Source organism: Mastigoproctus giganteus, chromosome 5 (genome assembly GCF_048544385.1).
Source record: "Mastigoproctus giganteus isolate SK-2022 chromosome 5, ASM4854438v1, whole genome shotgun sequence".
NCBI lineage: Eukaryota > Metazoa > Arthropoda > Arachnida > Uropygi > Thelyphonidae > Mastigoproctus > Mastigoproctus giganteus.
The window spans coordinates 58,717,661-58,744,409 of record NC_143579.1 but is presented as its reverse complement, the minus strand read 5'-3'; the positions used below and the strand labels follow the sequence as shown (position 1 = coordinate 58,744,409).

The window sequence follows — 26,749 nt, the reverse complement described above, 5'->3', positions numbered from 1 at the left end:
GGCCAGAGTAATGAGTTGTGGGAGATGCTGTTTAAGAGTTGTTGAAATAGGAAGGAGATAATCCTTGAAAGATGGAAACACCTATGCTGGAGCTGAGTAAAAAGGATCGAAAAGCCTCACCATAGAACGATAAGGAAGAGCTACATAGCCAGGCTTCTTAATAAAGCAGTAAGAAGAGTCCTGATAATCCTATTATGCTTCCCAGTTTCGTCGAACTGATCAGACGCCCAAAAAGCAGGCCGGAGCAACTTATTTAATAGCCGTATGTAAAGAAGAGCGAGTTCCTGAACGTAGGAGAATCCCTGTAGATGAACAGCAGTACTTTGCCGATGAATAATTCCAGTTGGAGCCTGATGATGCCCTATGCTGTCGATGATGAGTCGCCCCTGAACTGAGAAAAGGTAGTGTAAGGAGTGATTCCCTAAGTTAATATGTAAGTACGAGATAATAATTTTAAACTAGATTTGAAGAGAAGGACTTTAGAAAAATGTTTATTTAGTTGATAGTAGATTTGAAGAGAAGGACTTTAGAAAAATGTTTATTTAGTTGATAGTAGATTTGGTATTGATTAGTATAAAAGGGAGAAAAGGGTTCATAGATGTATGTACTTCATCTCAAGGATAAGTTAAAGCAAGGAAGATTTAGATACATGTACTTGAGACTGGTATGTTCTAAGTTAAGATGTAAAGGTGTTCTATGTACTTGAAACGTTACAAGATAATATGATTGAATTATTTTGGAAGGGATAAATTAATGAAAGATTACAGCGGGGATTTATAATCTAGGACATAGAGGTGTTAAGCCCACTGAGGTAATTCCAGTTGGGAAGTTTAACTGTTAGAAAATAAAAATAATGTTATGAGATGTAACCTAAACCAGAAGGAAAAAAGGCAGAAAGACACGAAGAGACATATTATATCATTTGCTATTAATTTTACATCTTAACACACATATAATGCCAGTTATTAACATTATACCAATTGATGTTGTATGATACAATTCTTTAATGTATATACTGTGAAATAAACAAATTTGTATATGTTTATCATGTGTAGTATTGAGTCATTCTGAATACTCAGCCAGTCCAGAGGAGACATACACGAACTATTATTCCCCCAGAATCTGTGATCTTCTGTGCAATATACAAGTCAGGTGTTAACGTGGAGGGGAGGTAAATTAAGGGGGAAATTTAATTAAGGAATACAAAGTTAAAAGAGGTGGGTCTGGAAGGATAACGTGATTTATTATTAAAGAAATTTATTAATAAGTAATAAATAAATAAAAAATAATAAATAATAAAAGAAAAATTATTATCCCCCCAGAATCTAACTTCCACAAACCACCCCCCACAATTGGCGAGCAAAGCCAGGATATATCCTCACGACGGAAGGCTGGTGTTCAGAACGACAGAATAAAAAGTAATTCAGTTGCTGAAACTGAGGAAAAAATTCAGCTGGCGAGCCAGAAAAAAGAATAGTAAGTATAATAGGTTGATTAATTTGAGGTAATGTGCATATAGTTGTGAATTGATTAAGATATATATATAATTTTGGAATTAAAGAGGAATTAGATTGTTAGTTAAGTTAAACCCCCAAAGATAAGTCATGGCTACAAGGAGAGCGAACAGCAGTAGGGATAGAGAAATGGAAAATAATAATGGACGGGAGACATCAGTAGAAACTATTATTTCCAGTGTAGGGAACGATAATAGGGGGACACTCAAACTAAGTAAGTTTTTAAAAACATTTAGGGGCGAGCCATCAGAAAGCATAGACTATTTTCTACGGAGACTAAAACTGATTAAAGAAAAGGAAGGCCTGTCTGAACTGGAAATAGTCATGATGGCGGAATTCAAGCTGGAGGGCAGGGCCCAGACTAAATATTTAGAGGAGACCCAAGCGATGGAGGTGGAAACCCTAGATGAATTTGAAAAGATATTAAGAAAGCTATTTTCCCCGAAAAACTCTTTTCTAGAAGGAATAGGTATATTAAATAACTACTCTCAAACAAGTCGGGAAACAGTAGAAGAGTATCATAAAAGATTTATAAATGTAAAATTAAATACAGAAGTATCGGAAAAAGAAAGTAGCGCTTTTGACAAAATCCTGATGGGGCAGTTTTTGATGGGGGTCAGGGATAAATACAAAAAAGAAATTTTGAGGAGAAAACCAAATTCATTAGCAGAGGCCCTGGTACTGGCTGTAGAAGAACAAAAATTAGATTTCCAAAGTCGGGGGGCAATAAGAGGGGACATAAATGCATTAGCGACAGGAGAAGAGACAAAACCGAAAGGTAATAAAGAAAGGGAAGGCGAAATTAAGCTAGAGGGGCTAGAGAGACAGATAGCTGGGATGGAAGTTAAATTAAATAGATTATTAGGTGAATTGAACACAAAAAAGAACTCTCAAGATCAAAATAATAGACAGTGGGGCGAAAACACTCAAACGGGGCAGATCACAAGAGGTGGATACAGCAGGGGGTGTAAAGGAGAAGTCAGAGAAGATAGGCGAAACGGGCAGAGGCGTTGTTACATCTGTGGGGGCAAGGAACACCTCGCAAGAGATTGTCCACACTGGAAAAGCCAGGGGAGATACTGGGGAGGTGGCAACTACCGCCATGAGCAAGACGCTGGGCGGCGTGAACAAGCCCTGAGAGTAGACCGTGATGGACTTGAAGGTGACGGAGTAGTAAACAGAGGTGGGGAAAGGAGATGGAAACATAGCGGCAGGGAAAGGGCTATCGATAAAAGAAATATAGAACAGAGGGATTTAAACTAAACAGGTCTCTCAAGAGCGCCCGCAATGGGAGACCAGTACCAGAAGCAAGTTCAGTTAAGACGGGTGAGTATTTGTTTGAAATGTTAAGTGACACAGATAGGATAAACGGCCTAATTTACATAAAGGGGAAGTTAAAGGGAATAAAAGGGAAATTCCTTATAGACACGGGAGCCTCTAGGTCCATATTAATGTGGCATTACTTCTCGCGATATTATAAAACATCCGGGAAAGGGGGAATAAAGCGGTGCCGGGAGTTTTCTTTGAAGGGTGTAGGTGAGGGGGAGATCCGCACTGATTACGTGGTCGAAGGCGAAACCCAACTAGAGGGGTGTAAAAGGAAGGTAGCACACACCTATTTGGTATCTGAAAGGATAGATAGCTATAAACACGATGCAATCTTAGGGATAGACCTACTCAAGAAGTTAGGCGTTAGGATAGATGTGAGGAGAGGCAGCATTAGTTTTGGCAAAGATGTTATAGTTGATACTGAAACAGAAGAGAATTCAGAGGAGTTGGATAGAGACAGCGTGAGAGATTGGGAGGAGGAATGCGCTGTAAACATGACGGAGATGGTGGAAGAACCACGGTTAAGAGCGTTAATAGAACAGTACCAGCAAGTGTTCGCTAAGAAAATGACTGATCTGCTATGTACTAAATTGGTAGAACATGAAGTGCACATCAGACAAGAAATCCCCATCTATACCCCGCAATACAGGATACCGCAATCACAACTGCCCGCATTAAAGGAAGAGATCGGGGAAATGGAAAGGGCTGGCATTATTGAGAAGTCTGTGTCTAAATGGAACAGCCCTTTACTAATGGTTAAGAAGGGGGATGGAGGCGTTAGAATAGTACTAGACCTACGAAAGGTAAATGCTGTCACTCATCCAATAGACTTTCCTTTGCCCAATATAACGGAACTGCTCTGCAGTCTGAAGGGAGCCAAGTACCTGTCTAAGCTGGATTTGCATTCAGGGTACTTCCAAATACCTCTTAGGAAGGAAGACAGGAAGTATTTTGCCTTTTCAACGCCCTTCGGCAAGTACAATATGACAAGGATGCCACAAGGAGCGAGAAACTCTGCCGCTTCTTTCCAGTGTCTGATGAACACCATCCTGGCAGACTTGCTGGAAAAAGGGGTGCTGTGCTTCCTGGATGATATTTTGGTATACTCGCGGACGTTAGAGGAACACTTGGAGCTATTAGAGGATATATTCCAAAGGTTAAACGAAGTAAACCTAAAGTTGAAAGGATCAAAATGCAGTTTCCTCGTGCCAGAGGTAGAGTATTTAGGCCACGTAATATCCGAAAGGGGGATAACGCCAAACGCAAAAAATACAGTAGCTATTAGCAAACTCAAGCCCCCTGCGAACGTAAGGGAAGTGCGCCGTCTACTAGGGATGGTTAATTACTATAAGAGATTCATCAGGGATAGGGCCCAGTTGATGAAGCCCCTAACTGATTTAACCAAGAAGGGTAGGAAATTTAGGTGGACCGAGGAGGCAGATAAATCTTTCATATCCCTAAAGCAAGTAATGATGAGCAAACCCCTGCTGAGACACCCAGATGGGGGGCAGCCTTTCCTTTTAACTTGTGATGCTTCGGGGGAAACTATAGCAGCAGTTTTAGAACAGGGGGAGGACACTGAAAGAGGAACCATTGGCTATTGCAGCAGACCACTGAACCCTCACGAAAAAAACTACTCTACTATAGAGCGTGAGGCATTGGCTATAGTCTTCGCCTTAGAACAATTCAGGTATCTAGTTTACGGCAGGAAGACAGTGGTGCTGTCAGATCACCAGCCTTTACAGATACTGAGGAGCATTAAAGATAGGAATAGCAGATTAATTAGGTGGAGCCTGCAGGTGCAGGAGTTTGATATAGAAGTGCGATACATTCCTGGGAAGAAAAACACTGTGGCTGATTTTTTTAGTAGAGCCAAGTATGAAATTATTAAAGAAGGGGAAGATAAGCAGGATAACAATACCGTACTTGAGGCATGCGTAGCAACGGAAAGAAATACAGGGCTAGTACGGGAAGTGGAAGAATTAAAAGGGGCCCAGGAGACTGACCCAGAGTGCTGCGACATCAGGAGAAATCTAATGCAAGCGACCAGGGCTAACCAGACCCAAGGTAGGGGTTACTCACTAGATGACAGGGGGATATTAGTGTGGGAAAGCGGGGCTAAGAAGGTGAGCAAGGCTAGAAAAAAAATTGTCTTACCAAAAATAATGCGCCTTGAGATCCTAAACGCATTTCATTCTAACAAGATGGCTGGGCACATGGGTTACAGGAAGACGCTGCAAAGAATTAGGGAGCGGTACACGTGGCGTGGGATGGATAAGGATATAGAACAGTTTTGCAAAACCTGCCACGAATGCCAGATGAGGGCCACGCACATTGGCAAAGCTCCTATGCAACAACACTTGGACCCAGGGAGCCCGTTTGAAGCGATTGCGTTAGATATCATAGGGCCCTTACCGGTCACACAAAAGGGGAACAGGTACATCCTAACCATAATAGACATGTTCACCAGATACCCTGAGGCTTTCCCCTTAAAAGATCAAACAGCACAAGCAATTGCTGAGGCCTATCTGAAGGGAGTAGTGTGCAGATATGGGTGCAGTAAACACATGTTAACTGACAATGCGGCTAATTTTCAGTCTGAGCTAGTATTACAGCTGTGTGAGATGCTGCAAGTAAAGAAACTCAGCACTGTGCCCTATAGGCCTGAGGCTAACGGGTTATGTGAGAGGTTCAACAGGACATTGAAGAGCGTGCTCTCTCACATTTCTGATACCTCTGCTAAAGATTGGGATGAACAATTGCCCTATGCTTTGTTCGCTGTACGGACTTGTGTACACAAAAGTGTAAAAGATACCCCGGCCTATCTGTTGATGGGTTTTGACCCAAAATTTCCGACAGACCTATGCCTCAAGGGAAATAGGGAAGAGTTCCCTGATATCACGGAGTATAAGGAGGAGATAATTAGGAATTTTGAAGAAGCACGATTAGATGCGAGGAAAGCGAGTTTGGAGGCAAGCAAAGGGAACAGAGCACGGCTAAATATGGGCAGGAAACACAAGACGCTGGAAGTAGGAGACTGGGTAGTACGGAAGAACCACAGGAAAGGGAAGGGGAAATGGAATAAACTATCCATAGGACCTTACCGTATAATGGAGAAACTGTCCCCTGTTAATTATAGGATAAAGCTAACTCGGCCCCCATACACTGTTAAAGTGGAACATGAGAATCATCTGAGACGATACCACCTGAGGGGGGGAGAATACTTGAATGACCAATCACCCAAGGATCTCAGAATGGGGAAGACACTGGCAACATCCCCTCAAGTCAGAGATGAGGGCAGAGGCGAGACTCTCACGAGCCTGGGAGAGGTGCTGAGAAGGAGAAAAAGAGTGGATTACCAAGGACTCCATAGAGGTAATTTTTGCGTAAGGGGGGAGTAAGGGAGTCGGAGGGTGCTTGGAGACAGATCAAAAGGGAATATACAGTTGTTGTTAATAAGTAGGCCATGGAAGAAGACGCACAAGCAGGGAACCTGTAGAAAATTTATAATGGGGATATAAATTTTAAAGGGAGGCGGAAGGAATGTAAGAACAAAATTCTTACACTTATCCTAGCGAATGTTATGTTATAAATATTATAACATAACAAGAAAACAATGTATATATTAAATAATATTATGTACATAGGATGATTTCAGCTTAGATTGCGATCGCTCTGTCCATACAGTCAAGTAGGGGAGGATTAACGTAACAACGGGAGGTAGCAGGACGGTACACAAGACAATGGGAGCACTGGAACACTAGTACAAAGGGAGCACCGCAAGGCCAGTTCATGGTCGCATAAACAGAAAGTGAGCAGCTCTTTGGAAGGAAAGAACAAGGGAACCGACTCCCCCTTGTGGAGAGGAAGATTTTAAGAACTAGGAGGGTGAAGAAAACCCTGGATGCGATATACACTATGTAGAAATGGCTGCCGCTATTTGAAACAGACCGACTCCTTGAGCACTTACTGATTTCAAGGAGCGGTAGAGAAGAAACAGAGTGGACTAATGGCGGTAAGTGAATCGGGAATGATCACAAGGAAATATCTAGAAATTGCTAGACGCCCTGTAGTTCATCGAAGTTGATGAAAATTTCGTAAACAGGAAGTTACCGCAGGAGAGGGAAGGGCCAAGAAAAACGGAAGAAGTGGGAGAGAGCGAATGAGAATAATGAGATGATGGAGAACGAACGACGATTGGATCAAAATACTGTAGAATGAGCGGCTGAAACAAAAGGCAGATGCAAGACAGGAAAGGAAAGTTTTTTGTGGGAGAGTGGTGAGTTTTGGCAGTGTGGAAGTTTGGAGAGTTCCCGTGGAGATGCCTGAGTGATGTGCGGCTGGAAAGAAATCCCGAGAAGTGCCGGGAGAATCGCCAGAAAGTAGCGGCCAGAGTAATGAGTTGTGGGAGATGCTGTTTAAGAGTTGTTGAAATAGGAAGGAGATAATCCTTGAAAGATGGAAACACCTATGCTGGAGCTGAGTAAAAAGGATCGAAAAGCCTCACCATAGAACGATAAGGAAGAGCTACATAGCCAGGCTTCTTAATAAAGCAGTAAGAAGAGTCCTGATAATCCTATTATGCTTCCCAGTTTCGTCGAACTGATCAGACGCCCAAAAAGCAGGCCGGAGCAACTTATTTAATAGCCGTATGTAAAGAAGAGCGAGTTCCTGAACGTAGGAGAATCCCTGTAGATGAACAGCAGTACTTTGCCGATGAATAATTCCAGTTGGAGCCTGATGATGCCCTATGCTGTCGATGATGAGTCGCCCCTGAACTGAGAAAAGGTAGTGTAAGGAGTGATTCCCTAAGTTAATATGTAAGTACGAGATAATAATTTTAAACTAGATTTGAAGAGAAGGACTTTAGAAAAATGTTTATTTAGTTGATAGTAGATTTGAAGAGAAGGACTTTAGAAAAATGTTTATTTAGTTGATAGTAGATTTGGTATTGATTAGTATAAAAGGGAGAAAAGGGTTCATAGATGTATGTACTTCATCTCAAGGATAAGTTAAAGCAAGGAAGATTTAGATACATGTACTTGAGACTGGTATGTTCTAAGTTAAGATGTAAAGGTGTTCTATGTACTTGAAACGTTACAAGATAATATGATTGAATTATTTTGGAAGGGATAAATTAATGAAAGATTACAGCGGGGATTTATAATCTAGGACATAGAGGTGTTAAGCCCACTGAGGTAATTCCAGTTGGGAAGTTTAACTGTTAGAAAATAAAAATAATGTTATGAGATGTAACCTAAACCAGAAGGAAAAAAGGCAGAAAGACACGAAGAGACATATTATATCATTTGCTATTAATTTTACATCTTAACACACATATAATGCCAGTTATTAACATTATACCAATTGATGTTGTATGATACAATTCTTTAATGTATATACTGTGAAATAAACAAATTTGTATATGTTTATCATGTGTAGTATTGAGTCATTCTGAATACTCAGCCAGTCCAGAGGAGACATACACGAACTATTATTCCCCCAGAATCTGTGATCTTCTGTGCAATATACAAGTCAGGTGTTAACGTGGAGGGGAGGTAAATTAAGGGGGAAATTTAATTAAGGAATACAAAGTTAAAAGAGGTGGGTCTGGAAGGATAACGTGATTTATTATTAAAGAAATTTATTAATAAGTAATAAATAAATAAAAAATAATAAATAATAAAAGAAAAATTATTATCCCCCCAGAATCTAACTTCCACAAACCACCCCCCACACCCCCATCCTTTTCTCACAGGCTATGTGATATGTAAATGACCTCACTTCCTCATACATCTCTTCTTAAAATTAGAAAGTTCATTTTATTCTTCCAATTTTTAATTAAATCGACATTGATAAGGAGAATTAAATGATTACTCAGCTATAATCAGTCTGTTATTTCTTAATCATTTAATTCATTTTTCAGGAGTCTAAAATTAATCAGTTTTTTGTTTATTTTTATAATTGTAATTTAAATTATCTTTGTAATATTCTATAATTTATAAAAGTTAATTAAACATATACTGACGAAGGAAGTTAAAATGACATTTCTTCTGATTTTTGTATTGAAGATTAACGCTTTTTTGGCATTTCAAATGGTTATTTCTTCTCGCTTGCTCAGTTTCTTCACAGATGTTTTGTTTTTTATTATTTTCACCCAATTTCCTTTTAGAGCACTCCCGATAATTCCAGTTCATTAGAACTGAAATTTCCAAACGAAATATACTGAACTTTGATACCTCTTAACCTTTTGCTAAACTGTGATCTTGTAACGCTTGTGCGATACTGACTGAATCTCGATCTGACTTTAATGGAACCTGTACGTGTAGGAGCTGCATTGGTTTGATTTTATGTGGGGGGGGGGGGGGGTTTAGCCGGTCTTTTAAAAAATAAATTTTCTGTTTATACTCCGGGACGACTACACGGTCAGAGGAATTTTTTGTTGCTCTTTTTTTTTTTTTTTTTTCCTTCTTGTAATTAAGTTTCTAATACGCAATTTTGCCCTAGCTACATGAGTGATTAATGTTGAATCACATTGCACAGAAACGAGCTTTCCCTCCCAGTGCTTAATCATTTATTCCTGTGCGGAATGGAGGGGAAAATACAGCTGGGAGAGGGCGGGTTGCACGAAAAAATTGCTACGAGTAGTATTTTGCTAAAGTATTACGAGGGGGGGGGGTACAAAGTTAAAACACGTTATGTAATTAATTGCCTATTAGTGTTTTAGATGTAATGAACGGGACCTCTAGAGAGGGAGGGGGAAGTATATTATACTGTGTAATATTGTCACCTGTTGATGTTTGTAAAAGCTATGAATGTCGAACGTTCGCTTCCCCACCACAAACTCAGGGTTGCACAACTGCCATAAATTACAGAAAATGGAGGGGAAAGGCGAACCCGTGCTGGCTTTCGACGCTTCTATATACAGTAGAACCCGGATAGGAATTTTTTCAAGGGACTGGAGGTTTAGAACTTCTTAGAAGGGAAAATGACCTAAGGATATGAAATATTAACTGCACATAAAAATTAAAAGATTTACATACATAACTTAAAGATCATTTTTAAGTACTATTTTAGAATTTATAAATATTTTATTCTGCCAATGAGAAATATTTTTAAACTGAGGATTTCTAATTGCTTTACATTCTGTTCATTAAACTCATTACCAAATTCGAAGAAAGCTCATTTGGAGTTTCAACATATCTTAAAATGTTACAAAAAGACAGAGCATCAGTCTACTAAGTAATTCAGAAAATTGTTCACAACCATCAGAACTTAACGCGGTCTACGTATCCGATTATGGATATCGATTAAAACAATTGCACTATGTCACTTCCATTATATCAAAATGTTTATACTAAAAAAGGTTTTAGGGCTGAAAGCTTCAGACTATGGAAAATTCACTAATCGAGCAAGTTAGTGCCAAGCATCATCTTAGTTCAAATAAACCACCGAAGTAGGTGAAATGGCATCGTTTTTGTGATCTCATATTGAGTGCCTTCACAACGAGTTGCCCTCATATTGAACTACCTCGAATAAGCAAAGCTCCGACAATGGATTCTTGAATAGGCGACACTTCGCCAATGAATTCTCCGCGGATATCATCACCCCACAACCACTGGGTGGTGGTATCCGCCGAGAATTCATTGGCGAAGCGTTGCTTATTGGATGTAGTGCAATATCAGGGCAACTCGTTGTGAAAATGAACAGACTGTTTTTGATTTGGAGAGGGGGGAATAAATAGTGGGGTATTTTCGTGTTTGGGGAAGAAGTGAGGCATTTTGTGGTTTGCATCTAGGCACTTGTTTTGACCCAGCCGTACCCAGCCTTATAACAAAAAGTCTGTGTTTGTTGGAAGGGGGTTTCTACAAACCAGCCCCACACCTGGGCTTCAAAATATTGCTGGGTCCTCTTATTTCTACCTTTTTTTTGCATTTGTAGAACTTTCTTTCAGTGAGAAATATGAACGGAAAAGAGTACTGCGATTTGGCACAGTTTAATTCCTTTCTAATCTATAGGGTGATAATGCTGATAATCATTATATTCGACCTTGAAGCCTAAAGGAAGAGCTACCAGTTATAAATGTAACTCAGGAAGTAATGACAGGGATGATAATGAAATCATTAACCAGCTGTAAAACAAGGAAATCGTAGTGTGTATGCTCTCTACCGGCTAACATGATTCCATGCTTTCCGCTCATGTGGGAATAAGGAAGTGGAGGTGGTGTTATGTATTCTAAGTGCTACTGTTGCGAGGATGCTTATATGGCTCGAGGATTACCTACGTCACCTTTGTTGGAGGACGCAGATCAGTGAGTACGTAAACCATTCGCGTGTAGTATTAGATACCTTCCGGATGGCGTTCACTATGTTTTGTTAAAGAGTTTGAATTCTATCGGAGGTTGGCAATATTGTTAAAAGAAAATTATTTTATTGAAATAACAATATTCAGATTTTAAAATTTGCGATTTGATTATGTCAAAACAACTTGGGTTTTGTTTAGGTTCAAGCCAATTAAACTATGAAAGAAAGGTTTTGCTGCCGAGATTATTTTGCTATAACATTCAAAATATAGCTGTGCAATGTTACGCTTCATTAACCTGTAAAATATGCAGTGGCCGATTAAGGATAGTTGGGCCCCCTAGCCAAATTATATTTGAAGGCCTCCCCAAAAAATAATAATAATAATAAAAAAAGACTAAAAAATAAAAGTTAGGTGGCAAATAAATGAAATTTTGTACTTTTGAATTTTTTGCTTAAATTTTCGCTTAAATTAATCAAGATTTTTATTATGTTTACTGAAAACAATCTATTTTAGAACACTATAGGAAAATGTCTTGGCTTGGGGGTCCCCCAAAGCCTGGGGCCCCGAGGCATGTGCCTCATTGCCTTAATGGGTAATCTGCCACTGAAAATATGCATCCATTTATTAATTTATGTACGTTTTTTGTGTGTGTTTGTGTGGCATATATTTTAGTGCAAGGCATGCCACTCATTATTATTATTATTATTATTAGCCATATGGTACAAGGAAGCCTGAGGCTTATGCTGCACCAGCCAAAAAAAAAATTCCCGAGTTACCCCCCCCCCCCCGTGTGTGTGAGAGAGAGAGAGAGAGAGAGAGAGAGAGAGAGAGAGAGAAGAAGTAGAAAGGCATCACCAAGAAAGAGAAGAATGATGATATCCAGCTCAGGACCCTGGGTTTGCTAAGCCCATACTCACCAGATGTGAGCCCCCGGGGTAAATTATAAATCACTTCATAATAATCCCTTGCAGTGCTTATTATCAGGTTATTAGAATGGGGTTATTTTATTATTATTAGCCATACAGTGCAAGAAAGCCTGAGGCTGATGCTGCACCAGCCAAAAAAAAAAAAATTTTTTTTTTTTTTCTGAATTTACGAGAGAGAGAGGCCAAGAAAAAGAAGAATGATGACATCCAGCTCAGGACCCTGGGTGTGCCAAGCCCATACTCACCAGATGGGAGCCCATGGGGTTAATATTAGTCACATATGAGAATCTTTTTTTTTTTTTTCATGTATCTAGAACAGAAATCAGTATATCATAAGAATTGAAAATATAGGAACTTCTGCCAGTAAACAGTATATTGATGTATGTTATTTAATTATGCTGTCACATTTTGACACTTGCAAAAGCTACCAAAAGCATGAGTCCCCTTCAAAAAAAATTATTGGTGCACCACTGGATGTTGTATACTTAATTAAACATTTGAAGATAAGGCTGGTCAGTGGTGGATTAAGGATAGTTGGGCCCCTAGGCAAATTATATTTGGGGCCCCCCAAAAAAGAATAAAAAATAAATAAAAGTTAGGTGGCAAATAAATGAAATTTGTACTTTTGAATTTTTTGCTTAAATTAATCAAGATTTTTTATGATGTTTACTGAAAAAACATTAATCTATTTTAGAACACTGTACGAAAATGTCTTGGCTTGGGGCCCCCCTAGGCACGTGCCTCATTGCCTTAATGGGTAATCCACCACCGAGGCTGGTCATTATGGTGGGTGAGGGGGAATTAGTTTATGATTACATGCCCTAATATTTGAAGTAGCATTAATCCTAGACCTGTGTGTGAGCCTGCACAAAGTGCTGTTTTTTTTTTTCTCCAGAATTTAATTCCGAAGTTGAATAAACTCAAAACCACGTGGTGCTAATTTTGATCAGTTGCAAGTTCATCCTGTAAGGGGAACACTTTACCCCTCACTTCCTCTTCCCCGTGAATTGAGCACATTCCATAATTCCAAGTCAATAATTACAGTCATAAACAGAAAATGGCAGATTTTATGGAATTTGTTCATTTTTTTTTTTTTTTTTTGTAAAAGTTGCTAATTTGAATTAACTTGCATAATTTACTTTTATAAACATTTTTAGTAAATTTTATTCACCAGGGTAGGATGGTTATTAATGATAGTCAAGATATGTTACTTCAACAAGAAGTCATAACAGTTGCAAAAAGAGGTCATATTACTGATAAATGCAACGTGCTGCATTTGGGTAGCAGTAATCCCAGGATAATACCATTTTGGATAGCAAAATAATTGATACTCAAGGTAATTGATAATGAAAATGACCTGAGGGTAATTGTACAGTGTGACATGTAAGTTTTCTGAACATTGCAGGCAGACTATTGAATTCTGTCAGTGGAACTTGTCCAGCAAGAACAGAGGTAATTATTCCATTATATAAAGTAGTGGTTAGGTCACCCTTTGAATTTATAATATTGCATGCAGGTTAGAAAACGTCATTTTAGGAAGAATGTAGATTTATTGAAAATGACGTACAGAAGAGCAAAATATTAATTGGAACACAAAAGGATATTCTTACCAAGAAAGGCTTTCAATACCTAAATTGTAATACCTGGAAACTAGGGATTTGCACGGAGACCTAATTGAGGTATTTTGAGGCTTTAAGAGGATTGAGTAAACTATGGGATCTTTACATTTTCTCATGTGACATGTGTGCAGAATAGATTTGCAATCTGCCAGAATAAAGTGGGTAAAAGTTTTTTTATTTTTTTGTTGAGCTATAATAGCTTGTTTTCTTACATATTTTTGTGATTACTAGTGCCATTTCTTATAGCCTGAAAAATTGCAAATAACCTTATAAGCAGTGTTTTGAAGTGGGATGCAGTCTCTTTTCAGAAGACCTCAATCATCTAGCTACCATTTTTATACACTTGACACTTCTCCAGAGCTTTTGCAGTTGTCTGAAACTATTTTCAAAAGCTCTGTTTTTATTCTCTTTATTAACAAGATGGACAGTATGATGAAATACTTTTTCCTCCCTCTCACCACACTTCCCAAAATTTTGTAACCTACTACCTAAGGCATATCACATTTTATTTATCACTTTTAATGGTAGTAAAAGTGATAAATAAATAAAATGCAGAAGAAATAGTTTTAAAATAACTATAAATAAATTTCTACAAAGGGAAATAGAAAAGTTGAAGTAATATTTGAAGGATGTAACTATATTTTTCTTAATTTTACATAAAGGCAGTGTAGGAACACAACAAAATTGTAAGCTGAATCAATATTATGATCTCCTAGAACCTAAAGAAGTTGCCATCTCATTTTTTGAAGGGAAGATTTCCATTAATTTTCCAAGTTCAAGAAATATACAACCCATCCCATAACTTCTTTTTCTCCCCTCAGATTTGAAAGAAGTTCATCATGTTTTCCCCTCCAACTTTATATACTACCTATATTTATATTAATAAACATTTTATAAATTCTGTATACTATTACCATCTACAGTCTCTGAACTCCATTTTTTTATAAGAATCTCAACCATTGCTTTCATCAACTGCTATTAATCTCACTTAAATAATTATTCTTTTATGTAGTACTAGTAATGACAAATGATGCAAGAAAGCAAGCTTATATAGCATCAGTAAAAGGAAAAAAAAAAAAACCTCACAGTTGACCTATCCATACCCCCCCAAGAATTTGCCTAGTTCTCCCTTGAATTTATTCAACCCATCCACTTCCACAACAACAGATGGAAGCTTGTTCCAACAATCAACCACTTGTTGGCTGAAGGCAAACTTCCGTACATCTATCCTGCAACCATCCTTCATCATGAACTCCCCCCCCCCCCACAAATGTGTGTAGTCTCAGCAAGTGAAAGAATACCATTTAACATTCAGCTTACTTAATCCATTCAAGGCTTTAAACACATCAGTCAAATCTCCCCGGAGCTGCCTGGTCTCGAGATGCTGCAATTTGCAGAACTGATGCCTTTCTAGGTAAGAGCACCCTTTTTGTTCCCTTCACCAATCTGGTTTTCCTTCTCTGCACCTATCCCAGTGAATCTACATCCTTCCTAAAGTGAGGCTTGTAAACCTGTATACAGTACTCAAGATGCAGCTTAACCATGGCCTTATACAAAGGGATAATCGCCTGCTCATCCCTGCTATCAAAGTTTCTGTATATCATTGACAAAACCCCATGATCTGTTCTGGCAGCATGTCTGCACTGCTTAAAGAAGTTCATATCTGACTGCTCAATTACCCCCAGGTCTGTTTCATTCTCCACTATCTTGAATGTAGTGCCACACAGTTGATAAGTTACTCTGGGGTTACTGCTGCCCCAGTACCTTGCATTTGTCAATGTTAGAAACTTCAGTTGCCATTTCTCAGCCCATCAACCCAATATTTCTAGATCTTGTTGCAGTAGCTCACCCTGATGACTGTCGTTAACCACCCTGCCAACATTTGTATCATCTGCAAAATGTATGTAAGTAATGCATGTAATTTAAAGAAATGATTTCTTTACTTACATTTTAAAAGCAGTATTTGTGTGTATGCTTGCTCTGATATTCCATGTCAGAGGCTTCTTAATTTAGAGTATTCCCCTTTTTGACCCTTGTTTAAAATTCTCTTACTCCATTCTTTCGTATTCATTTGGTGACCTTGTTGCTCTTCCATCACTAAAAATCATCATTCAACTTTGACTTGCTTTCCTTGATTCTCTTCTTTTCTCAGCTCAACTTCCCTAATAGTGAATTAATTTTCTCTGACTCCAGTATTAATTGCTCTAGTTGATGTAAATTAGCCAATTGTAGTGACTTAGCTTGTAGGGCTGCTGATAGTTCTGCTTTCCTAATGATCATAAGCATATTTTTTAATTACCTTGTAGAATACTAGACAGTTTAACTGCTCTCATACTTCTTTACAGCAACTCTTCTGGATTTATTTTAATTTAAATCAGACAAAACAAAAGAAAGCTATTGTACACACACACACAGCTGTATTCAGGCATGAGTGAATTGGGAGGCTGCCTGTGGCCCAAACAGTGGAGGGGGGCAAGGAGTAACAAGAATGAGAAAAAAAAAAGCTTTGCCAACTTGTGAGATCCAGTCACATCTTTATGGGTCACAGCTGGGTTATTACAAGTAAAAATGTGTGAACAAATAGTGTTGATCTCATTATTATATTTTAACTAAGGGGGCCAATAATAAGTGTCTGAGGCAAGCACCAGTCAGAACCTCAGTATTTCAATTAAAGGTTAATGTCAATGCATTGAGTGAAAAGCATGACTTAGAAATTAACAGTTAAAATGAATTAAAGTGCTTTAAGTTTTGATTAATTTTGGAGTGTTTTAATACTACACATTTGAAAAGCAACAATTTGCTTATTGACTCTGTATTGTTGAGAAACCTTACATCCAGAGTATTCAATATACTAAACTAATGCCAATTTATAAACATTTCTGAATCCAGTTTGGGATTCTATTATCAAGCAAGTCAAAATTTTGACTTTTCAGACAGAGGGAAGAAAGCTGTTTCCATTCCTTTCTTTTCCATTTTTGCTTTGATTTAATGACAGATTCTTAAAGTGGATTTAGGAATATTGTCTGTAAATAAGCAATTAGTTTAGAATATTGAGGAGTTTCTCAATAATACAGAGTCAAACGAATTGTTACTTTTTAAAATGTCTAGTTTTATTTTAATTTTAAAAGTTAATGTCAGCTGTCTTCTAGGTATTTTAGATCATAATTTGATTTCTACTCCAATGAAACCTTTTCTTTTGTGGCCATTCCCCTCTTGCCTTGTTGACTTCTGAAATCTAATGGACACTCCAAAACTCAATTTATTCAACTGTTTATTTTTTTCCTTTTTTTTTTTAAACCACCCATTATAATTATAAAAATAATTTAATTTCATGTGTTTAGCAAATTATTTAGCTGTAATTAATGCTTTAAAACATGTTTGTTTGTTTCTTTTGTAGCTTACCTACTTAAAATGATTTTTCTACTTTAAACCTAGTCATGAATATTTTAAGTTGATTGTTTTTCAATTGTCAGAAGGGCATAAGAAGCTAGTCCATTCCAAAAGCAACTGACTTTAATTTTTACATCTCTGCTTTCCACTAACTTAGAATTTGGACATCAAAAACAGTTTCATGAATTTTTATAAATAGATTACATGAACTTATTATATGATTTTAAGTAGGATAATCACTAAAACAGTTGGGGCTGTATTATAAGTAGGAACAAGTTCTCAGAAAGAAGATGACTAAGGGGGAAGGTAGTACACCATATTACTTTATATATCCCACTGAGCCATCTTAAGTGAACAACAATTTAAATATGATCCACTTTACTCTTTGTATATGTAATGCAGATTTTACTGGTTTGCAGTGCAAAAATGTAAAGGCTAAGTCAGAAAGTAAGGTCTCTAATGTTTTATTTTCAAAAGTTAGATACAGAAAAATTGTGTAGTTAAAAAGAGACATGTAGTCTATTTTTCAATGTAATCACCACATTCATTCACTTATATTTTTGAAACCCCATTACACTGGTAACATTGTCCCGCTACTGATGTAACTTCATTATTCTTAAGAAAATCTTTCCCTGTAAAATCCCACTTGAGGCAAAAAAAACAGATGAAAATCTGGAGTTGCAAAATCAGTGTAATATGGGGGATGCTTAAGATGTTCTATCATGTCTGTTCCAACAACTCTGCTGTCCGCTGTGTGGTGAGGCATTGTTATGCAAGAACTTGAATTTTTCTCGTGGCATTTTTCAGTGTCTATAGAGTTAGACCAAGGATTCTCAATGGGGCAAAAAAATCATGGGTATTACAATGGTTTGTGTCCCTCCAAAGTTCAACCCTACCCGACGACATCTTATTCTTTAATATTTAATTTCTCACATTGGGTTTTCTTTTCCCCTGAGGCAACTGATTTTTAACATACAGGTATATTATATTAGGAGTCAATGTGAAATTTTGATAAAAGGAAGATGGTGGGCATGATTTAATTCAATGATCTTTGCCTTTCGCAGGCGATAAATGCCTAAGTGCTTTCAGAGGTAGTCTCCACAATCCTTGGTGTTTGTGCCTTTCTGACAGCTGTGACGGTGTGGTGGGTGTTTGTTTATTTATTTTGTTTTTTTTTGGTCATTATGGGATGAGGAAATGTTTCAGTCTATTGTTTCTACTTTCTAAGTGACAATTACTATTGATTTATTGTTTCCTTGTGAAAGTTTATTTTTGATCTATGGTGCTTAGACACAAAATGGGCTATGAGAGTTAAACAAAAATATTATATTTAATTCTTTCTAGTTATTCAACCCATCATCAGTCATGTCAAGTTTTGAAAAGAAAGTGTCGACAGCATCTGGATGAATATCTAGCTTATGGTTTTATTGAAAGCCCACTCGACTCAAGCGCCTCCGTAGCCAGGTGGGAAGGAGCAGCAGTGCGTAGCACACGCTTCTTGATTAGACCGGGGTTCGAGCCCGTCACCACCAAATACGGAGGATGCGGAAAGGTCAGGGAATGACCACCGCATATCCCGGAGCAATATGGCCCTAGTTGCTAATGCTCCTAAAAAAAACCAAAAATAACAAAAAAAAAAAAAAACTCGACTCAAGACGCCTATGTGTCTTATGTGTAATAATTTTTTCTCAAATGAGGCTATGAAACCATCAAGATTTTTAGATCACTTAAAAAGGAAACATCCTGATTGGTAAACATATCGTATATTTTAAAAATTTTAAACACAATTTTGAGCAACATAACACTGTTACTTCCTTATTTGAGAAGAACATGCAAACAAATGATGATGAAATGATTGCATCTTATAAAATATCAGGAATCATTGCAAAAATGGTGCCTCCGTAGCCAGGTGGGCAGGAGCAGCAGTGCATAACACACGCTTCTTGATTAGATTGGGGTTCGAGCCCATGACCACCAAATATGGAGGATGTGGAAAAGCCAGGGAATGGCCACCGCATATCCCCGGAGCAATATGGCCTTAGTTGCTAATGCTCCTAAAAACCAAACAAACAACAACACCACTGCAAAAACTGATAGTGCTCATACAGTTTCTGAGACTGTTATACGACCTGCATTAGAGACTGTAATTTCAATAGTAATGCATCAAAATCCTTCCAGCATTTTAAAAGCATTGCCATTGAACAACGATTCAATTCGAAGACTAATCGATGAGATGTCAGTTAACATTGAAGAGCAGCTAGTTGACAAACTAAAAACGAGAAAATTTTCTATTCAGATTGATGAATCCACAGTTACTGACAATAAGGCCCTTTTAATGGCATATGTTTGTTATTTTGATGATGATTGTAAATTGAAAGAAGAGATGTTTGTAAAATCTATAGAAACTGACTGTACTGGAGCATCCATTTTTGCTGCTGTAAAAACATGGTTTGATGAAAATCGAGTACCATTTGAAAATATGGTATCCTGTGCTACCTCTGTGGTTGGAAGACAATGGTTTTATAGCCCTGCAACTGTTGAGACCTTGTTTTCTGATTTACTCTCATATTAATGGTTATCATTGATTAATAGTTCAAAATTTATTGATTGAAATTTGATTTACAGAAAATTATAAGATGTATTTGATATGATTATTTGTTAAATAATGTCATTTATTTTTTGCAGTTACTGGGCTGTGGTTTAATTGGAATTATATTATGGATTCTTGCTACCTCTCCAGCTGTACGGCAATTCTTTATAGGAACCACGGTATGCAAACAAATTTTTTTCCAGTAAAAAAAGTCCATGCCTTTATATGCTCAGTTAATATTTTTTATTTTATGAAAATCATGTATAATTACAACTACCATCGAGGAAAAAACCCAAATGTGAAAATAGGTTAGTGTTCTCTGTTCCACTTCATGGATAATTGAAACTGTCAGGAAATCCTCTAGACTGAAGGTTCATAGTAGGCAACTCTCTTTTTTGCATATCAGGTAATTGGAGTTTGTGGAAAAACAATGTGGTGTGGGTAAATCCTTCCTTTTCTTTAACACAATGAGTAGGACCTGCGTGTTTCCTACAGAAGCCACCATAATGACATTTCAGGGAAGTTAAAAGTTGCTGCTGCTGTGTGTGTCCTGCACAGTGTTATTAGTCATTGCAAGTTGGTATTCTCGACGTTCTGATTGCAGGGTTCCGTTAGTTTCTAATTTTCAGACCATCTTCTGGATAACAGTTGCTTTTGTTACGTTTGTGTTTGTATGGCAGCAACATCCAGATGTTCTGGATGTTGCAAACTGTTTGAATGAGCCCATCCCCTGGTACTAGCATACAGGGAACATGTGCTGTGCTGCATAATGGTATACATTCTGCACCATAATGTATTCACTAACAGACTGCAAGGAAATGATGTGAACTTGTGGGTTCCTGGTCAGTGTTGCCAATGTCAGAATACATATATCACATGTGTTTTCTCCAAGTTTCATTTGCTTTTATACAATATTGCATGACTTACTTGATTATCCATCAAGTAAGTCATGCAATACAACCAAAAGAAAAAAAAAATTGCAAGGTCCAGGAGTACAGCATTACACTGATTTGTGGATTACAAGCAACAAATTTGTTGAAAACCACAGGGAACATTTTAGATGCAGCCTACATGAAAACAAGGCATGTTTTGGGTTGGATTGAAGAACTGGGTGTGGAGATTCTTCTGGTGATCATTTTAAACACTAGTTTTTTTAAATGAATTATTGATGGAGTATGAAAGGGTCAAATGCTTTGGCTATTAGTATAGTTCACAGCTAGAGGTGGAAGTTAACATTTCCATGTAGCTCATTTCAGCAGCTGGTATTACGTGGCATATAACTGTTTCAGCATGATGATTGTTGCAGAGCTTCATAGCTTGGCACCACAGAGAATATTTTCATGAAATATGTTCTGATGGTAGTATATGATTTGATTGTTTTCATGCAGATAACAAATACTTGAATTATGGAAATACTAAACTGTATGTTGGTAATTTTTTAATGCACGCACTATTTTTATTTTGTCTTCTGCAGTTATTTAAAAATTACCTAACTAAGTTAATTCTTGTTAAATGACTAAAGCACAGTCCAGAAAAATCGGCACATGCACTGTCACATTTTGACTGCTATGTCACAGCATTTGACTAATAAAAACAAATATCTGAAGTTTTTGGTTTTTATGAGGGGAAAAATATCCTTTGTTTTCCAACTGCTAAGTAAATGCATTCTCCCTTGGGATTGCACAAAAAAGTGTTGATTATTTTTTGCCTTGATAAGCTATTGTAGGGTATGTAAGTCATAGTCAAAAATTGTTTTATAGACAGCCTTGAAGCTATGCAAAAAGGGGATGTAGTGGGGAAGTAAAACTGTATCTTGAATTAGTGAAAAAAATAATTTTGACATTATATGCTTAGATTTTGGAAAAGCTGTTTATTGTTCTGCATGAAAGACTGCTGTACAACTTGAAGCAGTGTGGCATTAGGGGCAAGTTACTGCTATGAATAAAGGATTGATTGAGTGGGAGGAGAAAGAGTGGTTATTAGTGGGCACTGTTTTTCTTAGACTGCGATTGAATGTAGTCCCTCAGGGTTCAGTGGTGATTTTCAACACTTATTAATGATATTGATGAAGATGTACTAGGTTTAATGTCTAAGCTTGTGCATGATAGAAAGGTTGGCTAATGACAGTAATCAGGGTATGCCAGAGCAACAAGATCTAGAAAAATTAGGCAAGTGGGCTGAGAAGTGACAGTTGAAGTTTTAATTTGAAAAATGCAAGGTGCTGCATATGGGAGCAGTATTCCCAGAATAACATACTAATTTTGTGGTGCAGCATTGAGGGTAGTGAAAGACAAAACTGAAGTTTTCTGAGCAGTGCAGACAGGTTGCTAGGACAGCTCATGTTACTTTTTCAATGATATACAGGAATTTTGCCAGTAGGGATGAAAAAGTGATTATCCCATTGTATAAAGCAGTGACCTGGAGTATTGCATAAAGGTTTGGAAGCCTCATTTTAGGAAGGATGTGGATCTCTTAGGAGTGCAGAGAAGATTAACAAGATAAATTAGGGAGAGCAAAAGGGTACTTTTACAAGAAAGACTTCAATTCTGCAAGTTGCAGAATGTCAAAACTAGGTACCTGCAAGGAATCAGGCTTTGAAGGGATTGAGTTACTAAATGTTGATGGCATCCTTACTCTTGCTCAGACAGCACACATAAAAGAACAAATTCAAATTGAAGGATGGATGCAGGCTAGATGCACAGACAATTTGCTTTCAGTTAGCAGGTAGTTGATTGTTGGAAGAAACTGCAATCTGATGTTGTGGAAGTGGGTAGTGCGAATAAATTTAAGAAAGAATTAGACAAATTATTAGGATGGGATGGACAGATGATGTGGAGAATTTTTTTTTTTTTTTTTTTTTTTTTTGCTGATACTGTATAAATTTGCTTCCTTGAACCACTTGCTACTACTAATACTAGACAGCCTCAAGCTGTACAAAGAAGGGATGTAGTGAGGAAAGAAGACCTGACCCTCAGAACTGAAGGTCCCTGAAAATTTTGTTAAATCATTATGACAAAAATTGGAACACCCCAAAACAAGCCATGATCCAAGATGCCATTGAATAGTTCTGGTCTACACATTAGTTGTGTTTATAATTATCTGAAAAACATGTAAAAAATTGCTATTCAAATTAGTTTGTAAAACTATATATTGGCTTTTATTTACTTATTGCATATGTAAATTTTTAAAGATTTATTTTTATTCGAGACCAAAAAGCACTGTATAAAGTATAAATTGTAAAATACTTCATTACATATATGCTTGATTGCAATAAATTACTAAATTTCTTTTTTTTCTTAACTATTTTTATTGCAGATTGTAACTTATGTTGTGCTTGTGCTTGGTACCTTGTTGTTTACTAATGGTAAGTAATGCAGCCATAAATATGAATCGTATAGTTTGCATTGCTAAAGTTTGTTATTCATTTATTTCTTAGGTGTAAAGTACATACAAGAAAAGCAGGGGAAAAAAGGCCATAAAGTTTAAAAGAATAAAGATTGAAATATAATTTTACTTAAGTTTTCAGTTTTCCCTTTTGTGTAATTACAGTATAAAAAAGAAACTGATATTAAAATTCATGTATGGATATACAGCATGGGAAAAATTTTTTTTTTTCTTTTAAATAGTTTATTCTATTTCTACTTTCCTATGCAAGTTTTCTCCTTAGTTTAACTGGAATATTTTTCTAAAATAGTTCTTTTCAACTCCAAAGGGATTTTTCCCAAAAAAAGAAAGAAAGAGGAATACTAATTCCATCACCTTGTCATCTAAGTGTGGAGATATGATCAGAAATGCATAGGAATACATCTTAGGCAAATAATTTTCCATATGCTGAAAAAAGGTGGCTATAAATGTAATGCATACTTGTATAATAGTAACCATGTAATGCATTGCAAATAATCAGGTAATATACCATTGTTTAATTTGCTAAAGTGCACTACATGTAAATTTTACAATATTATGTAAAAAAAATGGGTAATTGACAGACTAAACTTATTTGGTAAATAATGGATGAATAACTTCATTAGGTAAATAGTTGATAATGGACCAATGATGGATATGAATCTAAAGAAATGCTATGGGAATAGGACTGATGGGGGAAAAATACACATGGTATTTTTCCTGTTCATTTTGAAACAAAATGTTGGATCAGTTCAGTATGAAAGAACTGAAGGACAACAGTGAGAATGCAGGGATGAACAATTTGTAAAACAAATGCTACACTATATTGGAAAGACAATTTAGAAAATTAATTAAAATTTACTTGTAGATAAGCCAAATCTTTTAGAACTGTTTAGTTCCCTTTTCAGGCACAAATAACATCAAATGTAAAAGCAAGAGAAAAAAAAAGACAATCCCTTTCATGTTGCTAATCTGGAAAATATCAAGAAAAGTAAAGAATAACAATTCTAGAAAGTTATACAACAAAAAAGTCAGGTGATTTTTCACAATGAAATTTTATTAGCCAGCATGAGAAGCTTAAGGGTTGACTTGAAGGCAGGAGCACTCTAAGGTCCTCTTGGCTGCAAATCATGCCACCTAGGAAGGGAATGAAAGAGAACTTGGGAGACAATCAGCTCTGGCTATATTGGAATTTCCTGGGGGAGAATGTCTGTAGTTGGCAGAAGCTGGGAGATCTATCCACTGTATGTTCAGTATGCTGCTTGCCTTGTGCAGACAGAGCTATTCTATTCTTCTGGTAGAGAATGGAGTTTTTGTGTGTATACACATTTGTTTCCTCTGGAAGAGAGGGATAACCAAGCTGAGGATGGAATGGAAACTCTTACCTGAGTTTCTGTTGACTGTTTTAGCAGAAATCCATCTGTGGTGTGACTACTCACCACACAGAAGAATTTTTGCTAAAACAGTATATGGGGACATGGTGTTACAAACTGGATTTAGGTGTGGAAAATATTACATTGGGGATATTCTCATTTTTAATTTTACCCTTTGCAGATTAAGAATGAGAATAAAGAGCATGCAAACCACACAGAGGGAGGGAATGCCAAATGAAGTGATGCGGCACAAAAATTGCAAAGAATTGCAGCTTTAGCATCTCTAGTCTGAAGGTTCTGAATGTCGTGCCATAAGAGAGAGGACTTTTTGGATGCTAGTTGTACACAGATGGATTTTGGAAAAACAGTGAACAGAAACATAGTTCCCCCCCCCCCCCATTAATGAAGATATTTTAAATCTTGTGTATGGTATGCCTTCAAAAAGTCCCAGAGCTGGGTCTCCTTTTGGAAGTTCTAATTATTTATTCTAAGCACTGAAAATGTTTATCATAACCATTGGTTCTAAGTTTCTTTGATTGAACAAATCACTCACTTGACATTGCTCTGCACTATACAATAATTAAAATGATAAAATCCATTAAATGGCAGATAGCAATCACTGCCCTGCAGATTTGTTCTGTTTTTTTTTGCTTACTGATTTGAATGGATAGGTTATTGCTTATCTACTGTACAGTTTCCTTCTTACAGACTGAACGTTCTGACAACATAATACTCTTGGTATATTATTACTAAGGAAGTAATCTGTGGGTTTGCTGGCTGCTATGAAAGCACTGAGATCAGATAAAATAGCTGACAATTGGACTGGATATGAGTGTTTTTAGATGAAACTGATAAGGAAGTGTGGGCATTAGAGTTCAGAGTATGAGAGTGGGAGGTTGTGAAAACTGTGGGTGTCAGAGAATAATGGCATGGGAGTGACTGATGAGTGAGACTTTGTTCTTGGTTGGCTGTTAGCTGATATAATAAATAATTACTATAATAAATATAGTAATTATATTTATTACATCACATCAAGTATTTATATATACTGTATATAGTGACTATTGTATAATGCCAGTATATGTAAGTGAACATGGCAGTAATATTTTTATTAATTTGTTTTTAATTATCTTATTTTCATTGCTGTTAATTGTTTATTTGCAAATTTAAAAAATATTAAAGAAACCAATATAATGACATACTGAGTGATCACTGAATTATGATCACCCCTATGAAAACTGAATACGACCCGTTGACCATGTGAGGTACAAGAGTGCACAGTTAGTTGACCTACATAGCACAGATAAGGTGTCAGTGGATCAGTAGGTAGTAAAATTCTGAGCATGATGGGTAAAAGGAAGGATTCATTGGACTTTGATAAAGGACAGATTGTGGGAGTTCGAGCTGATGCCTCAATTTCCCAAACGGCTGAACTGGAGGGGTGTTCGAGAGACGCCATTGTTAAAATGTACCAGGACTGGTGTCAAAATGGTCAAACAACAAACAGATGACAAAACTGCAAAGGTCAGCGAAAGGTTGATATTAGAGGTGAGCGCCAGGTCCGACGACTCGAACAGGTGCAGTACTGTTGAAGACTTGAATACCCAATACAACATGGGCCAAACCAGAACAATATCTGGCATGACCATGTGTCGCATGCTTGTACATATGTGCTATACCCAGAGACGATCCCTACGGCATCCTCTCCTAACCAAGACTCATCAGCATAAAAGATGCCAGGTGCAAAGAGCATGCAAGTTGGACATTGGAAGAAGGTGTGGTGGTTGGATGAGTCACGTTATTTACTCCACACCATGGATGATTGTGTACGGATTTGGCGTCAACAACATGAGGCTCTTCATCCATCATGCATGGTATCAAAAGTGCAGGCCGGTGGAGGTAGTTGTATGGTGTGGGGCATGTTTCACTGGCAAGAACTTGGAGCCCTGGTGCATGTGGAACAATGTATCAGTGGTCTCTGCTATCGTCAACTGCTTGCTGACTGTGTACACCCTGCTATGTTACATTTTTTCCCGAATGGTGATGGTGTCTTCCAAGATGACAATGCGCTGAGCCATCGGGCACTTTGTGCAGGAATGGTTTGAGGAACACAGTTCTGACTTCCAGCATATCGATTGGCCTCAGAACTCCTCCAATATCAATCCCATAGAGCACTTGTGGGACATTATGGAAAGGCATATCAGATATCTGGATACACCAATCACCTCCATACCTGCATTGCTAGCTGCATTACACACAGCTTGGTTGGCCATACCTCCTGAACGCTTCCAACATCTTGTTG

At 37.4% G+C, this 26,749-nt stretch overlaps 1 protein-coding gene across 1 annotated transcript in view; it reads left to right on the top strand.

Annotated features, from left to right (window-relative positions):
* LOC150085424 (tetraspanin-9-like) overlaps positions 1-26,749 on the top strand; it is a 104,607-nt gene that overhangs the window by 41,910 nt on the left and 35,948 nt on the right. Inside the window, exons 2-3 of the mRNA XM_090373225.1 lie at positions 19,768-19,851; positions 22,988-23,036. Coding sequence (XP_090229351.1) covers positions 19,768-19,851; positions 22,988-23,036 — 133 coding nt within the window. The remainder of the gene's footprint in view (positions 1-19,767; positions 19,852-22,987; positions 23,037-26,749) is intronic.